General features: G+C 39.9%; 1 protein-coding gene across 1 annotated transcript; it reads left to right on the forward strand.

Annotated features, from left to right (window-relative positions):
* The first annotated feature begins 256 nt into the window (after positions 1-256).
* On the forward strand, positions 257-17,325 carry LOC139634244 (progranulin-like). Its single transcript, XM_071500590.1, has 13 exons — positions 257-414; positions 1,066-1,215; positions 1,333-1,599; positions 1,760-1,933; positions 2,691-2,834; positions 3,108-3,221; positions 5,977-6,078; positions 6,459-6,563; positions 14,737-14,886; positions 15,003-15,269; positions 15,417-15,590; positions 16,249-16,392; positions 16,666-17,325. The coding sequence occupies exons 2-13, from the start codon at positions 1,066-1,068 to the stop codon at positions 16,792-16,794; spliced, it is 1,920 nt and encodes a 639-aa protein (XP_071356691.1). The 5' UTR covers positions 257-414; the 3' UTR covers positions 16,795-17,325.
* The last annotated feature ends 604 nt before the right edge of the window (positions 17,326-17,929 follow it).

The following is a 17,929-nucleotide window of genomic DNA, read 5'->3' on the forward strand; positions in this document are numbered from 1 at the left end:
ATATCCTTAAAACTAAAACTGAGGTCAGCATTACTGTAGCAAACACAGTTATGTGGTAAACCTCACTTCCATTTTGTTATCAGTTTCAGTCTGTACAATCTACATTTAAACTGCTTACTGACACTTTTATTGATGAAACTACAAAAATAGTCAATTTCTGTCATAAAATCATTACTCAAACCCTCCTTTAAAAAGTGTGTAAGGTCAGTGGGTGTGAACTGGTTCCAGAATCCCTGACTGTCCTAATCTGACAGTCACAGGACAAAGGGGTGTGATATGTGTAGATTTGACTTCCAGATTTTATTCAGTGGGAGGGTCTAACCTGCCGTATAAAGAGTGGTGTGTCTGTTGTTCAGTTATGGAGAAGTGTGAGACGCATGACAGGAAGCTGTTGAACCATTTTACTGGCTGAAGGTAAGTGATAACAATCAAGTAATCTGCATCGAGTTCTTTTGTTGTATGTAGAGAGTGCCACCAGAATAGTGCTTTAGTGGTGCTTCTGATTACTGTTCAATGAGACTTTAACAGGAGGCTTATAGTACAGGCATAAGTGAAATTGAAACTTACAACAAGTGAACAAAATGAGAAGTAACAATTTACATTTTACAACGATGCAAAAAGAAGCTGCAGTTTTCAAGCAGATTTACTTCTGAGACTGCACATAATGCATGATATTTAACTGGATCAGATAAACTTCATGTGTGTTTGTTCAGTTCAGGGGAAGTGTTGCATATGACAGGGAGCTGCTGAATCACTTCATTGACTGAATGTAATAGAAATCAATGAATCAGTATTAAGTTCTTTTGTAGTATAAGTGTCCCCAGAAAAGTGGTTTAATACTGTTACTTATTACAGTTCAATGAGGCAGTTCTAGAGAACAGGCAGCTCTTAGGACAGGCTTAAAGGAAACAGAGTTACAACAACAAGAAGTAAACACAATGATGACAAATTTACATGTAGTCAGTGTTATCTGACTTAAGAATGGGAAGATTTGATTTTCTGGATCGGTGCATAATGCATCACATTTAACTGAATCAAACTTAATGTTAATTCTGTCTTCTGCAGATGCTAAGAATCACTCTATGGCTGTTAATGGGGGTGTTTGTGTGGGACTTTGTGTCCTGCTCCATTGTATGCCCTGATGGGAATAAATGCTCTGATGGAAAGACCTGCTGTTGGCATAAGGATGGATATAAATGCTGTCCACTTCCACACGTAAGTCAGAGGAATCCACGTGTTAAGTAGCTTGATGTATAGTTGTTAAGACTGACATTTTGGTGTGGAAAAACGCGTGCCAGTTCTCTGCCTGTCTGTATTCATGTGTGTCTCCAGGCTGTGTGCTGTCCTGACCTGACCCACTGCTGCCCTTCAGGGTTTCGTTGTAACATGGTGAGCCATAAGTGTGAGAAAGAAAACGAGCCATGGATGAACACACCCATGGTCAAGAAGGAAGCTCCCTTAACAGAGCTCAAAAACAACCATGTCCCAGACCAAGATATGGCTTCAATTGTCCACTGTGACAATTATTACGCTTGCCCCAGTGGCACTACCTGTTGCAGACACCCAAAAGGCGCCTGGTTCTGTTGCCCGAAATCTCCTGTGAGTTGACCTACAGACTCTTGTATGATAAAATAAGAAATACTGGCATGACATTGACTCACAGCTTGCAGCTCAAATTTCAAAATATTTGAACAGACTTACTTTTAGGAGTATTGGTGCTATTTTGTATTGATTGCTGCATAACCTGTGTGGCTTGTAGGGCCGGTGCTGTCTGGATGGCTATCACTGTTGTCCATATGGCTATGACTGTGACCTCACTTACACACGCTGTGTGGGGAAAAACCTGAGATATCCTTTCACCCCCAAACGAGCTCTGTCGTCAGTCCCTGCCTCTCTCATTTCACCTTCAGAAGAAAAAGCCCACTTTCAGGAGGTAGGACATATCGTGCATTATGTACCTTTCTATATACAGAGTATCCTGAGATTATTTCTCTGAATGACCATCCATTGACAGAAAGTTTTGAAAGCCCAAAAAACCTATTTTCTCCATTCAAGTCAACATTCTAACATTATTTGAACACTTGTGGTTATTTTACATGAGATATTTCTTCTTTATAACTTTTGTTCTTTACTTTTTTTTTTTTGTAGCAGGGGGCTCAGTTGGAAAAAGGCCATGTCACACACACACATAGCAATCAGAATTTCAAAAATTTAAGGGATTAACTCATAATCTAAGGTTTTTTCCACTAAGTTTAAAATTGTTTTTATATCATTAATGAAACAGACATTTCCCTCAGGAGTGGAGTGGAGTGGAAAACAGAGTTAATAAAGATCTAAAGTCAATATTGGACTTACTTTAGTCAGGTGGCCAGAAACATAACACTAAATGACTGCTAGTGTTACTCCTGTTACGTTAGCATTAAAAGCTCCTGTTTGCTAACAAGTTAACCGTATGAATTTAAGAGATGATAATATTTCAGTTTCATGTTTATACATTGTTACTATTGCCTTAGTGGCCAAAGAAATCTAACAATGCAGCTTAAACTTTTTAGGTGAAACCAGGTTTTTAGGGGTTTAAAGATTTTTATTAACAAAAAAGAGATTCACTTATATAATATATATATATATATATATTATGATTAAATGTTTACATAATAAAGTATAATAGTAAGTTTGTATTTAATTTACAGACACCTATGACAGCTCTAACAGAGGCCAGTGAGAGCGCCCCCAAGGCTGGAGTCATTCGCTGTGACTCAAAGTTTTACTGCTCACCAGGATCAACTTGCTGCAAGGGATCCACAGGCCAGTGGAGCTGCTGCCCTCACCCACTGGTATGGATTGAGCATTTGTGCAACTGAATAATAATTTAGGATTTGGCGTGAGATAGGATATCAAATATTAAACAAAATATTAAATGATCAGCACCTATTAATGTGTGATTGTTTTAGTGTGGTGTCCATCCAAAAACTATAAAGATTTCAAACTGATGCAACTGACATAGATTTAAATGTCAGTGTTCTGAAATGCACTTGCTTATTACTGTTTAATGCAATAATTTCCTTGTCAGTATTTGGTTCTAACACCAAGACTTGTACTGATTTCAGGGCCAGTGTTGTGCAGATGGAAAGCACTGCTGCCAGTATGGCTATAACTGCGACTCCTCCTCCTTGTCATGCAGAGGATTCTACTCTCAGGTTGCCTCAGGAACACAGGAAGATGCCAAAACAGACTAAGGACATGTTGTAAAAGTACACTGTGACAGTTTTGTCAACATTTTGGTACATTATTTGGGTACACATCGCAGACAAAAACAGTACTTTGTAATCTCAGTAAAGCAAATTAATAGAATTGAATTACTTTCAGTAGGCTTAATGGCTCAATAATCTGCTCATAAAGTTGTTCCTCTGTTTTGGATAATTGGTACAGTATGTATGTATGGCTATTCTGCTTTCAGTTAATGGTACTGTATGTTTGGCTCTCACAAATAATGACATATCAACAGTTTCAGTTTAATCGTAGTATTTTTGTAACTGATTTCCTGCAACAATGTCAGATAGATCTGATTTATCTTGTTAGATAAATCCGTTATTGCAGTGTATATGGTTGAAGATACTTAATCTAATGATTCTTTTTAATACCTATTGGCAAGCTTAACATCTATCATGATCTTTAATTGAAAAGCAGATAATTGATTTTTGAAACAAATTTAAAAATAAATATTTGAGAAATGTTTGCATCTTCTCTGACGTCTCGTGTGCCCGTAATCTAACTACTGTACTTAACGATAAAAAGTAAACTCATCACTGGGCTTTTACTTTGAAGGTAACAAACGGAAATTTCATTTTCATTCCGACTGACTCAATTCCCCTGGTTCCACACGTAAATAGTTCCGGGTGATGGCAGAGTGCACATTACTGGTGGAAGAAATGGGTCAAATCGAAGAGTTAAAAGTGTTTGTCACCGAGCGGCTGCACGCTGTTACCTCTGAATTAATAGGTGCTGTTGAAAAAACAATAACGGAGTACGAGGAGCAAGCTTCCGGTTTGAAGGAGGACAACGACCGCCAACGCTCTCTGCTGGACATAATCCTCAAATCCAAGTTACCACAGAAAGACGGTCTGTGTAACTGAAGGACACCACGGTAATGTGCCACTTCACACCGACAGAAACCGAGTTACTAGAAATTCAAGAAATCTTTTATCCCTGTGTCCTACAACTTGTCTTAGGCCACTTTAGCTAGCAACAAATAGCACTGCTAAAGACCGCCATCTGTTTTTTGTTTGTTTTTTGTTTGTTTGTGTTTTTGCCTCTGAACCCTTTAGTTCCAAACACAGTCCAAACTATTCTCACATATTTATCAATTATGACACATTTCCCGACGACATTGAAGATACTATTAAATATTATAAATATAAATATTATTTTTCTGTTTTCTTTGTTTAACGTTAGCCAATTAGCTGAAACCGTTGCTGGGGTGCTGGAAACGGTATCTTAGCTTTAAAAAAAATAAAAAATCAAATTCGCTGAAGTACAGTTTTAAAAGGTTGTGTTGTTCTGCTTATTACGGAGGTCGTTTACAATAACCAATATGTGTCAGCTAGTCAATTGCACCTCTGTTTACTGAACTGCGAAATCATAGACCAAACAAAGTGAAGTTTCACTTTGATTTCTCCCCATACTCTTACTGTCACATCTGTCACTCGTCCAGATGCTCTGTGGTCTTCAGTCATCATTTTATTAAGTTTCCATCTGATGCAAACTCCGCTTTACCAAAGACTGGTGGTGTGTGATCCGTGACCTATATTCAGATGGGGGCATGACCTCAAGTTGAACCATTCAGATCGACCGTTCCTCATGTTTAACACGCAGCACCCTGAGTGAATGAGTGAGTGAGTGAGTGAGTGAGCAAAGAGTAAGGAAAATTGTCTTATATTATGAACCACCACCATCTAAAAATGTAGCCTTTACTTTATGTGACAAAGCATGTCATAATGAAATATCAGCCACTTTTTCATCAATCATCCATTTTATCTGCAATCACCTCTTCTTTGCCAATCACTGAAAATGTGCACTGTAAATGTAGATGGTTGTAAACTTGTCAGTTGTGTGTCAGTGCATGTGCAACAGGTTGTAAAATGGCTGTATTTTCAGTTTTGTTTAAACAGTCAACCCCCCTAATTTTTTTGTTCATAATTGTGAACCGTTTATATTCTGTACTGTTAAAGATCGAGGTAAAATACCTTTCAGTCAGCAGATGGCGCTATGGTGCTGTTGTGGATCTGATAGAGGGATTATAGCTGCAGGCTCTGCACATGCGCAGCACAGAGATAAAACGAGCGCTGGCCTGTGCAAGACGCAAACTTTGGTCATCTCTCTATCAATCCACAGTCCACAGTGTTCCCTAGCGCCAGTGTGCCGCTTGCTTTGGGTCCAGATTTCCCCGAGGTCTGGTGCCGGTAACAACTGGGGGCTCGTCCGGGATTGTCTAATGCTGCTGCCTGGTGAAATGGGTCTTGAGACTACATGAACCTGTGTTCCAAAGCTTCAGGGAAGGTTGCATTGAGTGCATCATGAAAAATTGAGAGGACTGGAGGATGAAGGCATGGCTCAACTCCTTCTCCTTGACGACATGTTGAGTGACTTGCTGACAAAAGACATCAGAGAGCCTGAAGCTGACCTGGCTACACCCCTCGCGACAGAAGATGTACCAGCTCATCCCATTCCACCATTACTGAACTCTTTCAAGAGTTAAGTAATGCAAAACAGCAAGAGAAGGAGAGCCCACAGCAGTTTTTGTACAGATTGATGGGTTTAAAACAGCATGTTCTTTTTGAGTCACAACAGCCTAGTGCAGATTTTAGCTATGACAGAAAGCTGGTGCAGGGTACATTCCTTCACACACTCTACCAAGGTTAAATGAAAAAAAACAGCTATGTCAGGCATGATCTCAAACCCCTTCTTACTGACTTACAGGTTAGTGATGACTTTCTCTTTGAACAGATCACAAAGTCCACCAGTGAGGAGGCAGAGAGACTGAGACGCCTTGGTACAGCAGCTAAAAGCCGACCAGTGACTGTAAGTGCGGCTCAACTTGACAGTAGTGACTCAGTGAACCAAGCTAAAGTTGACAGTGAGTTGCAGGCTAATTGTGCTGCTATTAGAGAACAGGTGTCTTCCCTGACCAAACATCAGTCCCAAATAGGAAAACCGACTGACAGTGTGACATCTGGGGGCCCTGGTCCATCAGCAACCTGCCCTCAAGTACCCCCAACTGAAATCAGGGGCAGATGTAATGACTTGGAAAGAGGTGTTTGGTTTCGTGTGCAATGAATGGAGTATCACTGCAAATGCTGCTGGACTCGGGGGCCCAAGTGACTATGGTAGGGAGAGCCTGGATGGAAGAAACTCTTCCCAATACCCAAATTCAGCCTCTTGAGTCTCTGCTTTCTGACCAGACATTGGAGCTCTCTGCAGCAAATGGCACACATGTCCCCTTCGATGGCTGGGCAGACATTGAATTCCAGATCCGCAGTGTGAATTATGGGCATGTCACCATACAAGTACCAGTATTAATCAGCCAGAACAGTCTTAACTGTCCTCCTTTAGGCAGTAATGTAATAGCTAAGATCATTAAAGCAAACAGAACAGAAAAGTGGAGCAGACCTTACTGCTTTACTCAAAGAAGCTTTAAGTGTTCGTGACAGTGCAGTGGAAGCCTTAGTTTCGGCTCTCCAGATTTTGACCCCTGAAGAGACACTCTTTGAGTGCAGTGTGAGAACAGGAAAGAAAGGTGTAATAATTCCAGCAGGACAGATTTGTGAAGCTAGGTGCAGAGTCAGAGAGTGGCCAAGAGGTGGATCAATGCTTTTTCAGCCCAGAGTAGAGAGTAGCTGTCCTGAGGGCTTAGAGTTGCTTTCGGCATTAGTAGATGTCCCTAGTGGTTTAAAATAAAATGTTAAAATCCCCATTCAAAACTCCACAAAACATGATATCTACCTTGGCAAGAGAACAGTTCTAGGCACAATGGAAGAAGTTACTGAAGTGAAACTAGTCCAATGTTTTCTAGATGCATCAGTGTCCCCCCTACTGTCATGTTCAGCTCAGCTAGGCACTGACAAACACAAGCCAAAAGACATGACAAAACAGAGGTGGCACCCCCCTGTTGATCTGTCCCATCTGCAAGAGGATGAACAAAAGATGGTTAGAAGTATGTTGTATGAAGAGTCAGATGTCTGACATTGGTTGCATCCTAAGTTTGCAGCTGAAAATTCATTTTAACAATGAAATTCCAGTCCAAACAATCTTACAATTCAATCCCCAAACCCTTGTATGCAGAGGTAAAGGAATATGTCCATAACCTGCTTGACCATGGCTGGATCAGAAAGTCTACCTCACCTTACTCATCTCCTGTTGTCTGTGTAAGAAAGAAGGACAAGAGTTTACGTCTGTGTGTTGACTTTCGGGGGCTGAATCGCAAAACTATCGCTGATTGACACCCACTCCCATGCATCCAAGATCTGCTGGATAACCTAGGGGGCTATTCATGGTTCTCAATACTTGACCGAGGCAGTGCATATCGTCGATGAGAGCTCAAGACACCTGGCAGCTTTCAGCACACCTTAGAGTCTGTATGAGTAGATCCACCTTCCATTTGGCCTTACTAACCCACTGGCAGCATTTCAAAGGTTCATGGAGGGAGTCCTCGATGGTCTCTCCATATTTGGATGATGTGCTTTGTTTTTCCAAAAGTTTTCACAGCCACGTTGATGATGTGAGGCGGGTGCTCTGCCGCCTGCGAGAGCATGGTGTGAAACTACGTCCAAAGAAATGTGAGCTATTCAAACGACAGGTTATGTATGTGGGACGCTTGGTGACTAGTGAAGGTGTTCAGATCGACCCCAATGACCTTGAGGCTATGCGGCGGTTAAAAGATAGAGAGCCAAGCAATGTGGGAGAGGTCAGAGCACTTCTAGGGTTTCTAGGCTATTACAGAACCTTCATACAGGACTTTTCTAGAATAGCCAGACCACTTTTTAAGATCATAGATAGTCCTAGTGGTTGTAGTCAGAAACACAACCTAGCCAGATCTAAAGCCAAGTCAAGGTGCATGAATAGTGGCCAGCTTTCATCCAAAGTACCTGTACAGTGGACAACAGAACACAGTGCTGTAGTGTCGTGCCTGGTTGACGTGCTAATCAGTCCCCCCATACTGGTTTATCCAGATTTTAATCTGCCCTTTGTCCTCCATACTGATGCGTCAAACAAAGGTCTGGGTGCAGTGCTCTATCAGCAACAAGGGAACAAGCTTCGCGTCATTGCTTATGGCTCCAGCACACTCACACCTGCTGAGATAAATGACCATCTCCATTCCGGCAAGCTGGAGTTTTTTTTGCTTTGAAGTGATCTTTATCTGTGATAAATTTAGGGATTATCTCTACTATGCACCCACCTTCACTGTTTACACAGATAATAATCCCCTTACCTATGTGTTGAGCACTGCCAAGTTAAATGCTGTTGGACATTGTTGGGTGGGTGAGTTAGCTGACTTCCACTTCACCATAAAGTATCGGCCAGGCAAGGCAAATACAGATGCTGACACACTTTCTCGTTATCCAGTACCCCTCCAAGATCGTCTCAAGGAGTACACGGAAACTATGCCTCCAGAAGTAGTCTCTGCAATCTGGCAAGGAGACAAAGCCATGAGAGACAGTGATGTGTCATGGGTGGCAACATTGCAGCTACGTCCTGGTACTGATGACACTTTGCCTACAAGCACACCTTTTATTACTCCAGAAAACATAAGAGTTCCCCAGAAGGAAGATGCTCCCATCTGTGAGATGAGAATGACAATTGGGACGAGAGACACACAGACTTGTACATGAATGGAACAGACTCATACTTGACAAAGGTTTATTGTACAGACAGACTGGACAGAGGAAACAGTTGGTTCTCCCTAGTAAGTTGAAGCTGACTGTCCTAAAACATCTGCATGATGACATGGGACATATTGGTGCTGACATGGTCATTCATCTGGCAAGGGAAAGGTTTTACTGGCCTTTCATGCAACGTGAAATTGAAGACCGTGTAATTCACAAGTGCCCTTGTGTCAAACAGAAGCAGCCAACTATTCTAGAGAGAGCACCAATGGGCTTAATAACAACTAATGCTCCCTTTGAGCTAGTCTCTGTTGACTATCTCCATCTGGAACCGAGTAAAGGTGGTTATGGTTACAGTTTTGGTGGATCACTTTACTCGCTTTGCACAAGCCTATCCAACTAAGAACAAGTCAGGCAAAACAGCAGCTGAGAAGATCTTCTATGATCTCATTCCACGCTTTGGGTACCCTGAAAAGTTGCATCACAATCAGGGTCGGGAGTTTGAGAACAATCTTTTCCAGAGACTTGAACAGCTGGCGGGAATAGCTCATTCTCGAAGCCTGTGAATATTCTCATTTGTCCAGGTCATAGTATCTCAAAGGAATTTTAAATCGAAAGCAACTGGACTTGGTTATTTGTCTAGGAAAAACGTTTCACCTCTCATCCAAGAGGCTTCATCAGTTCATGCTCGCATCTGACCAGGCTGGGACTGGTCAGATGCGAGAGGCTTCATCAGTTCATGCTTTGCAAGTGTCCCTTATCCCATGCCCCTTTACACTGCTGTCCCTGACTGTTACTACTCTATGCCAATATGGACATGCTAGACGATTGGAGAAAAAAAAAAAAAAAACATGGACATTGTAACTTAAGAGTAGAAACTCTAATAGACAGTATTTTGACCATCAGACTTTCCAGACTTCTAATACCTAGATCTTACTCGTGTTAGTTTGGTTCTCGATGTCCGGAGACATCTCTTAAAGCAGGGAAGAGTGTAACAGGTTGTAAAATGACTGTATTTTCTGTTTTGTTTAAACAGTCACCCCCCCATAATTTTTTTGTGAATAATTGTGAACCGTTCTAACATTCTGTACTGTGAAAGATCGAGGTAAAATACCTTTCAGTCAGTAGATGGCGCCATGGTGCTGTTGTGGATCTGCTAGAGGGATTATAGCTGCAGGCTCTGCACATAAGCAGCTCAGAAATAAAACAAGCGCTGGCCTGTGCCAGACCCAAACTTTGGTCCTCTCTATCAATCCACCCGTAAAACAAAACTCACTTTTATATTTTTTAATTAGTTCTAAAACTAATGTAAATGTATTAGTAGTTGTTTTGTAGTGTTGTCAGTCAGTGTTGAGGTGTGTAACATGTAGTTTTAGTAGTAGAATGTATCGGTGTGTGTCACATCGGCATGTACAGTAGTTTTACAAGCATATGTACTTGATATTGAGAGTCCGTAACTGGTTTAAATGTGTTGTAAATATTGTTAAGATGTAGCCAGCCAGTAGCAAGTGAATATCTTGAGGAGAAATCCCACGTTTCAGCTAGTTTGGTTCAAGCTGTCTTGTTCATTGCCGCCATAGCGTGCAGGTGTGGAAGTCTGTATGTGAGAAGAGGAAACAGTGTATTTTGTTAGTGTTGAGTGAGTGTAACTAAGGTTATGTGCCAATATGTTTGTGAGAGTGATAAATGGTAGAACAGAGTCACTTTATAATATAATTATTATTATTTTGGTACTGTAAAATTATTTTGAATTCATGTGTATTTATTTTCCTTTTTGTCAGAATGTTTTTTGTCACTTATTGTCATTTTGGTTGCACACTTGTTTGTTTAATTTATGAAATGTGTTAGTATTTAGTTTCTGTCATGTATAATTTGGTGATTGAGTAATGAGCAAAGTGAATGAATGAAATGTAGCTCAGAAATAAAACGAGCGCTGGCCTGTGCAAGACGCTAACTTTGGTCCTCTCTCTATCAATCCACAGTCCACAGCCACAGTTACTGTATCATGGCTACACAGTGTTCCCTAGCCTGTGTGCTGCTTGCCACCGGTCCAGATTTCCCCTAGGTCTGGTGCCGGTAACACTTGTACGTTGCATCTTTTTTCATCCACAATAATACAGAGATTTCAAATTCAGTTTTCATGTCCACTTCTTTTGAAGAACAATCACTTTTCTTCATATCAATATTGTTTTGTCAGTGTTTTATTGTGGAAAAACAGATTGCTGGTGTTTTTGAAAGTGCAGTGGTTGTCACAGGAATTATAAATTGGGTACACTAACCAGTTTTGCTCAACAATTTAAGAGAAACCAGTTTGGTCCAGAAACTGATTACTTTATGAGTTTGGGCAGTTGTAGAAATCTGTTGATCTGTTCAGCTTTTGCTGTTGCAGATGCTTGTAGAAGCCCCATTATTGTGAAGTAATGTTACATGAAATAGGCTTTTGAGAATTGAGTATAGCTCAAGACTTCCCTCTCTCCAAGGTCTCATTTCAACTTTTCTCTCTCACAGGGTGAAGCCAAGAAGAAAAAGTGAAGTAGCGAGGAAAAGGAGAAAGTCAATTTACTTCACTCCCTTTTGAAGTTTTACTTCACTTCCTTTTGAAGTTACAGAGCACAGACAGGATTTTGATATGTTAAATCTAAAATCTGCCAGACATTCACTAGTATGAAAACTTCATAGATACATCCCCTCACAAACCATTAGTGTGGATCCAGCTTTATTAAAAAGAAAAGACACATCACTTGCTAAATGTAAATTGTTTTATGTTCTCAGGACAAATCCAAGAAGAAGAGGAGAAAGAAGCATAAGAAACACGGCCGAAAAAAGAAAAAGAAGGCAGCGTCTCAGTCGGACTCAGAGCTCGACTAACAACCGTAGCTTTACGGATCTCTCAGCCTCCTGGCAGTTCACTAGTAGTGTTTTTGTTTTTTGCTTCCTGCCTGACATCTTGCGTTTCTAGTTGCTAGATGAGGCTAATATGCTAGTGCCCGTGTCATGCATATTTTGGTACTGTAAAATAATTTTGAATTCATGTGTATTTATTTTCCTTTTTGTCAGAATGTTTTTTGTCACTTATTGTCATTTTGGTTGCACACTTGTTTGTTTAATTTATGAAATGTGTTAGTATTTAGTTTCTGTCATGTATAATTTGGTGATTGAGTAATGAGCAAAGTGAATGAATGAAATGTAGCTCAGAAATAAAACGAGCGCTGGCCTGTGCAAGACGCTAACTTTGGTCCTCTCTCTATCAATCCACAGTCCACAGCCACAGTTACTGTATCATGGCTACACAGTGTTCCCTAGCCTGTGTGCTGCTTGCCACCGGTCCAGATTTCCCCTAGGTCTGGTGCCGGTAACACTTGTACGTTGCATCTTTTTTCATCCACAATAATACAGAGATTTCAAATTCAGTTTTCATGTCCACTTCTTTTGAAGAACAATCACTTTTCTTCATATCAATATTGTTTTGTCAGTGTTTTCTTGTGGAAAAACAGATTGCTGATGTTTTTGTGCAGTGCAGTGGTTGTCACAGGAATTATAAATTGGGTACACTAACCAGTTTTGCTCAACAATTTAAGAGAAACCAGTTTGGTCCAGAAACTGATTACTTTATGAGTTTGGGCAGTTGTAGAAATCTGTTGATCTGTTCAGCTTTTGCTGTTGCAGATGCTTGTAGAAGCCCCATTATTGTGAAGTAATGTTACATGAAATAGGCTTTTGAGAATTGAGTATAGCTCAAGACTTCCCTCTCTCCAAGGTCTCATTTCAACTTTTCTCTCTCACAGGGTGAAGCCAAGAAGAAAAAGTGAAGTAGCGAGGAAAAGGAGAAAATCACAGTAGGCAATTTACTTCACTTCCTTTTGAAGTTACAGAGCACAGACAGGATTTTGATATGTTAAATCTAAAATCTGCCAGACATTCACTAGTATGAAAACTTCATAGATACATCCCCTCACAAACCAGTAGTGTGGATCCAGCTTTATTAAAAAGAAAAGACACATCACTTGCTAAACGTAAATTGTTTTATGTTCTCAGGACAAATCCAAGAAGAAGAGGAAAAAGAAGCATAAGAAACACGGCCGAAAAAAGAAAAAGAAGGCAGCGTCTCAGTCGGACTCAGAGCTCGACTAACAACCGTAGCTTTACGGATCTCTCAGCCTCCTGGCAGTTCACTAGTAGTGTTTTTGTTTTTTGCTTCCTACCTGACATCTTGCGTTTCTAGTTGCTAGATGAGGCTAATATGCTAGTGCCCGTGTCATGCATGTAGACCCGATCACCTGTTGTCTCGCCAGCCTCATATTGAAGTTGGACCTGTGAAATGTGAAATGTGAGCTGCACCGTTAACATTTATACAAAGGAAAATTGTTCAGTTAGATTAATTGTTACACTGCAGTGTAAATGTATAAACAATGGGAATTCAATAATAAAGTATTGTTTTGGCCTTTATTGCTGTTACTTGCTCCAACCTTGTGTGTGTTTGTGTGGTTGTGTTTGTGTGTGTGTGTGTGTGTACACAAATCACACATTCACACATTCTTATTTGCTTTTACTGTTAACCTGCCCACTTTTTATATGTATTACAGCTGTGTACTGTTTATATCCTTAACACTAAAACTGAGGTCAGCATTACTGTAGCAAACACAGTTATGTGGTAAACCTCACTTCCATTTTGTTATCAGTTTGTCTGTACAATCTACATTTAAACTGCTTATTGACACTTTTATTGATGAAACTACAAAAATAGTCAATTTCTTTCAAATTTTCAAATTAATTTTTTTCACTTTCAAAATAAAATTCCATTCCATGCAGCAACAGTGTTTTTGAATGAGGCTTTACACACAGGTCTTGTGATTGAAACAGTATAATGATACCAAAGGTTAATATGAGCTTGTAAACACCTCCATGTTTAATCTTTGACATATGTGCTTGCTTTGTGTGTGTGTTTTGCAGCCTGATACAATCATTACTCAAACCCTCCTTTAAAAAGTGTGTAAAGTCAGTGGGAGTGAACTGGTTCCAGAATCCCTGACTGTCCTAATCTGACAGTCACAGGACAAAGGGGTGTGATATGTGTAGATTTGACTTCCAGATTTTATTCAGTGGGAGGGTCTAACCTGCCGTATAAAGAGTGGTGTGTCTGTTGTTCAGTTATGGAGAAGTGTGAGATGCATGACAGGAAGCTGTTGAACCATTTTACTGGCTGAAGGTAAGTGATAACAATCAAGTAATCTGCATCGAGTTCTTTTGTTGTATGTAGAGAGTGCCACCAGAATAGCGCTTTAGTGGTGCTTCTGATTACTGTTCAATGAGACTTTAACAGGAAGCTTATAGTACAGGCATAAGTGAAATTGAAACTTACAACAAGTGAACAAAATGAGAAGTAACAATTTACATTTTACAGCGACCCAAAAAGAAGCTGCAGTTTTCAAGCAGATTTACTTCTGAGACTGCACATAATGCATGATATTTAACTGGATCAGATAAACTTCATGTGTGTTTGTTCAGTTCAGGGGAAGTGTTGCACATGACAGGAAGCTGCTGAATCACTTCATTGACTGAACGTAATAGAAATCAATGAATCAGTATTAAGTTCTTTTGTAGTATAAGTGTCCCCAGAAAAGTGGTTTAATACTGTTACTTATTACAGTTCAATGAGGCAGTTCTAGAGAACAGGCAGCTCTTAGGACAGGCTTAAAGGAAACAGAGTTACAACAACAAGAAGTAAACACAATGATGACAAATTTACATGTAGTCAGTGTTATCTGACTTAAGAATGGGAAGATTTGATTTTCTGGATCGGTGCATAATGCATCACATTTAACTGAATCAAACTTAATGTTAATTCTGTCTTCTGCAGATGCTAAGAATCACTCTATGGCTGTTAATGGGGGTGTTTGTGTGGGACTTTGTGTCCTGCTCCGTTATATGCCCTGATGGGAATGTCTGCTCTGATTACAACACCTGCTGTTGGACTAAGCATGGATATAGCTGCTGTCCATATCCAAATGTAAGTCAGACGAATCCACACGTTAAGTAGCTTGATGTATAGTTGTTAAGACTGACATTTTGGTGTGGAAAACGCATGCCAGTTCTCTGCCTGTCTGTATTCATGTGTGTCTCCAGGCTGTGTGCTGTCCTGACCTGGCCCACTGCTGCCCTTCAGGGTTTCGTTGTAACATGGTGACCCAGATGTGTGAGAAAGAAAACGAGCCATGGATGAACACACCCATGGTTAAGAAGGAGGCTCCCTTAACGGAGCTCAAAAACAACCATGTCCCAGACCAAGATAAGGCTTCAATTGTCCACTGTGACAATTATTACACTTGCCCCAGTGGCACTACCTGTTGCAGACACCCAAAAGGCGCCTGGTTCTGTTGCCCGTACTCTCCTGTGAGTTGAAACTGGCATGACATTGACTCACAGCTTGCAGCTCAAATTTTTGAAGTGTTTTCAAAATATTCAAACAGACTTTTGAGGACTTTTAGGAGTATTGGTGCTATTTTGTATTGATTGCTACGTAAATTGTGTGGCTTGTAGGGCCGGTGCTGTCTGGATGGCTATCATTGTTGTCCATATGGCTACGACTGTGACCTCACTTACACACACTGTGTGAGGGAAAACCTGAGATATCCTTTCACCCCCAAACAAGCTCTGTCGTCAGTCCCTGCCTCTCTCATTTCACCTTCAGAAGAAAAAGCCCACTTTCAGGAGGTAGGACATATCGTGCATTATGTACCTTTCTATATACAGAGTATCCTGAGATTATTTCTCTGAATGACCATCCATTGACAGAAAGTTTTGAAAGCCCAAAAACCTATTTTCTTCATTCAAGTCAACATTCTAACATTATTTGAACACTTGTGGTTATTTTACATGAGATATTTCTTCTTTATAACTTTTGTTCTTTTCTTTTTTTTTTTGTAGCAGGGGGCTCAGTTGGAAAAAGGCGATGTCACACACACATAGCAATCAGAATTGTTTAAAATTTAAGGGATTAACTCATAATCTAAGGTTTTTTCCACTAAGTTTAAAATTGTTTTTATATCACTAATGAAACAGACATTTCCCTCAGGAGTGGAGTGGAGTGGAAAACAGAGTTAATAAAGATCTAAAGTCAATATTGGACTTACTTTAGTCAGGTGGCCAGAAACATAACACTAAATGACTGCTAGTGTTACTCCTGTTACGTTAGCATTAAAAGTTCCTGTTTGCTAACAAGTTAACCGTATGAACTTAAGAGATGATAATATTTCAGTTTCATGTGTCATGTCATGATTCACTTATAATATATATATATATATATATATATATATTATGATTAAATGTTTACATAATAAAGTATAATAGTAAGTTTGTATTTAATTTACAGACACCTATGACAGCTCTAACAGAGACCAGTGAGAGCGCCCCCAAGGCTGGAGTCATTCGCTGTGACTCAAAGTTTTACTGCTCACCAGGATCAACTTGCTGCAAGGGATCCACAGGCCAGTGGAGCTGCTGCCCTTACCCACTGGTATGGATTGAGCATTTGTGCAACTGAATAATAATTTAGGATTAGGCGTGAGATAGGATATCAAATATTAAACAAAATATTAAATGATCAGCACCTATTAATGTGTGATTGTTTTAGTGTGGTGTCCATCCAAAAACTATAAAGATTTCAAACTGATGCAACTGACATAGATTTAAATGTCAGTGTTCTGAAATGCACTTGCTTATTACTGTTTAATGCAATAATTTCCTTGTCAGTATTTGGTTCTAACACCAAGACTTGTACTGATTTCAGGGCCAGTGTTGTGCAGATGGAAAGCACTGCTGCCAGTATGGATATAACTGCGACCCCTCCTCCTTGTCATGCAGAAGATTCTACTCTCAGGTTGCCTCAGGAACACAGGAAGATGCCAAAACAGACTAAGGACATGTTGTAAAAGTACACTGTGACAGTTTTGTCATCATTTTGGTACATTATTTGGGTACACATCGCAGACAAAAACAGTACTTTGTAATCTCAGTAAAGCAAATTAATAGAAACTGGACAGATTTTGAATTACTTTCAGTAGGCTTAATGGCTCAATAATCTGCTCATAAAGTTGTTCCTCTGTTTTGGATAATTGGTACAGTATGTATGTATGGCTATTCTGCTTTCAGTTAATGGTACTGTATGTTTGGCTCTCACAAATAATGACATATCAACAGTTTCAATTTTATTGTAGTATTTTTGTAACTGATTTCCTGCAACAATGTCAGATAGATCTGATTTATCTTGTTAGATAAATCCGTTATTGCAGTGTATATGGTTGAAGATACTTAATCTAATGATTCTTTTTAATACAGCCTGTACAGCTATTGGCAAGCTTAACATCTATCATGATCTTTAATTGAAAAGCAGATAATTGATTTTTGAAACAAATTTAAAAATAAATATTTGAGAAATGTTTGCATCTTCTCTGACGTCTCGTGTGCCCTTAATCTAACTACTGTACTTAACGATAAAAAGTAAACTCATCACTGGGCTTTTACTTTGAAGGTAACAAACGGAAATTTCATTTTCATTCCGACTGACTCAATTCCCCTGGTTCCACACGTAAATAGTTCCGGGTGATGGTAGAGTGCACATTACTGGTGGAAGAAATGGGTCAAATCGAAGAGTTAAAAGTGTTTGTCACCGAGCGGCTGCACGCTGTTACCTCTGAATTAATAGGTGCTGTTGAAAAAACAATAACGGAGTACGAGGAGCAAGCTTCCGGTTTGAAGGAGGACAACGACCGCCAACGCTCTCTGCTGGACATAATCCTCAAATCCAAGTTACCACAGAAAGAAGGTCTGTGTAACTGAAGGACACCACGGTAATGTGCCACTTCACACCGACAGAAACCGAGTTACTAGAAATTCAAGAAATCTTTTATCCCTGTGTCCTACAACTTGTCTTAGGCCACTTTAGCTAGCAACAAATAGCACTGCTAAAGACCGCCATCTGTTTTTTGTTTGTTTGTGTTTTTTGTTTTTCTTTTTGTTTCTGAACCCTTTAGTTCCAAACACAGTCCAAACTA

The sequence above is a fragment of the Trachinotus anak genome, unplaced genomic scaffold (assembly GCF_046630095.1).
Source record: "Trachinotus anak isolate AG129_WGS33_773 ecotype Australia unplaced genomic scaffold, CSIRO_AGI_Tana_v1 ptg000016l, whole genome shotgun sequence".
NCBI lineage: Eukaryota > Metazoa > Chordata > Actinopteri > Carangiformes > Carangidae > Trachinotus > Trachinotus anak.

Bases quoted from the DNA above. Each gene is read 5' to 3' on its own strand.
- LOC139634244 (XM_071500590.1), top strand. From the start codon at position 1,066: ATGCTAAGAATCACTCTATGGCTGTTAATGGGGGTGTTTGTGTGGGAC. The intron at 14,887-15,002 runs GTAAGTCAGACG...GTGTGTCTCCAG, and splicing joins GCTGCTGTCCATATCCAAAT to GCTGTGTGCTGTCCTGACCT. The intron at 16,393-16,665 runs GTATGGATTGAG...TACTGATTTCAG, and splicing joins GCTGCTGCCCTTACCCACTG to GGCCAGTGTTGTGCAGATGG.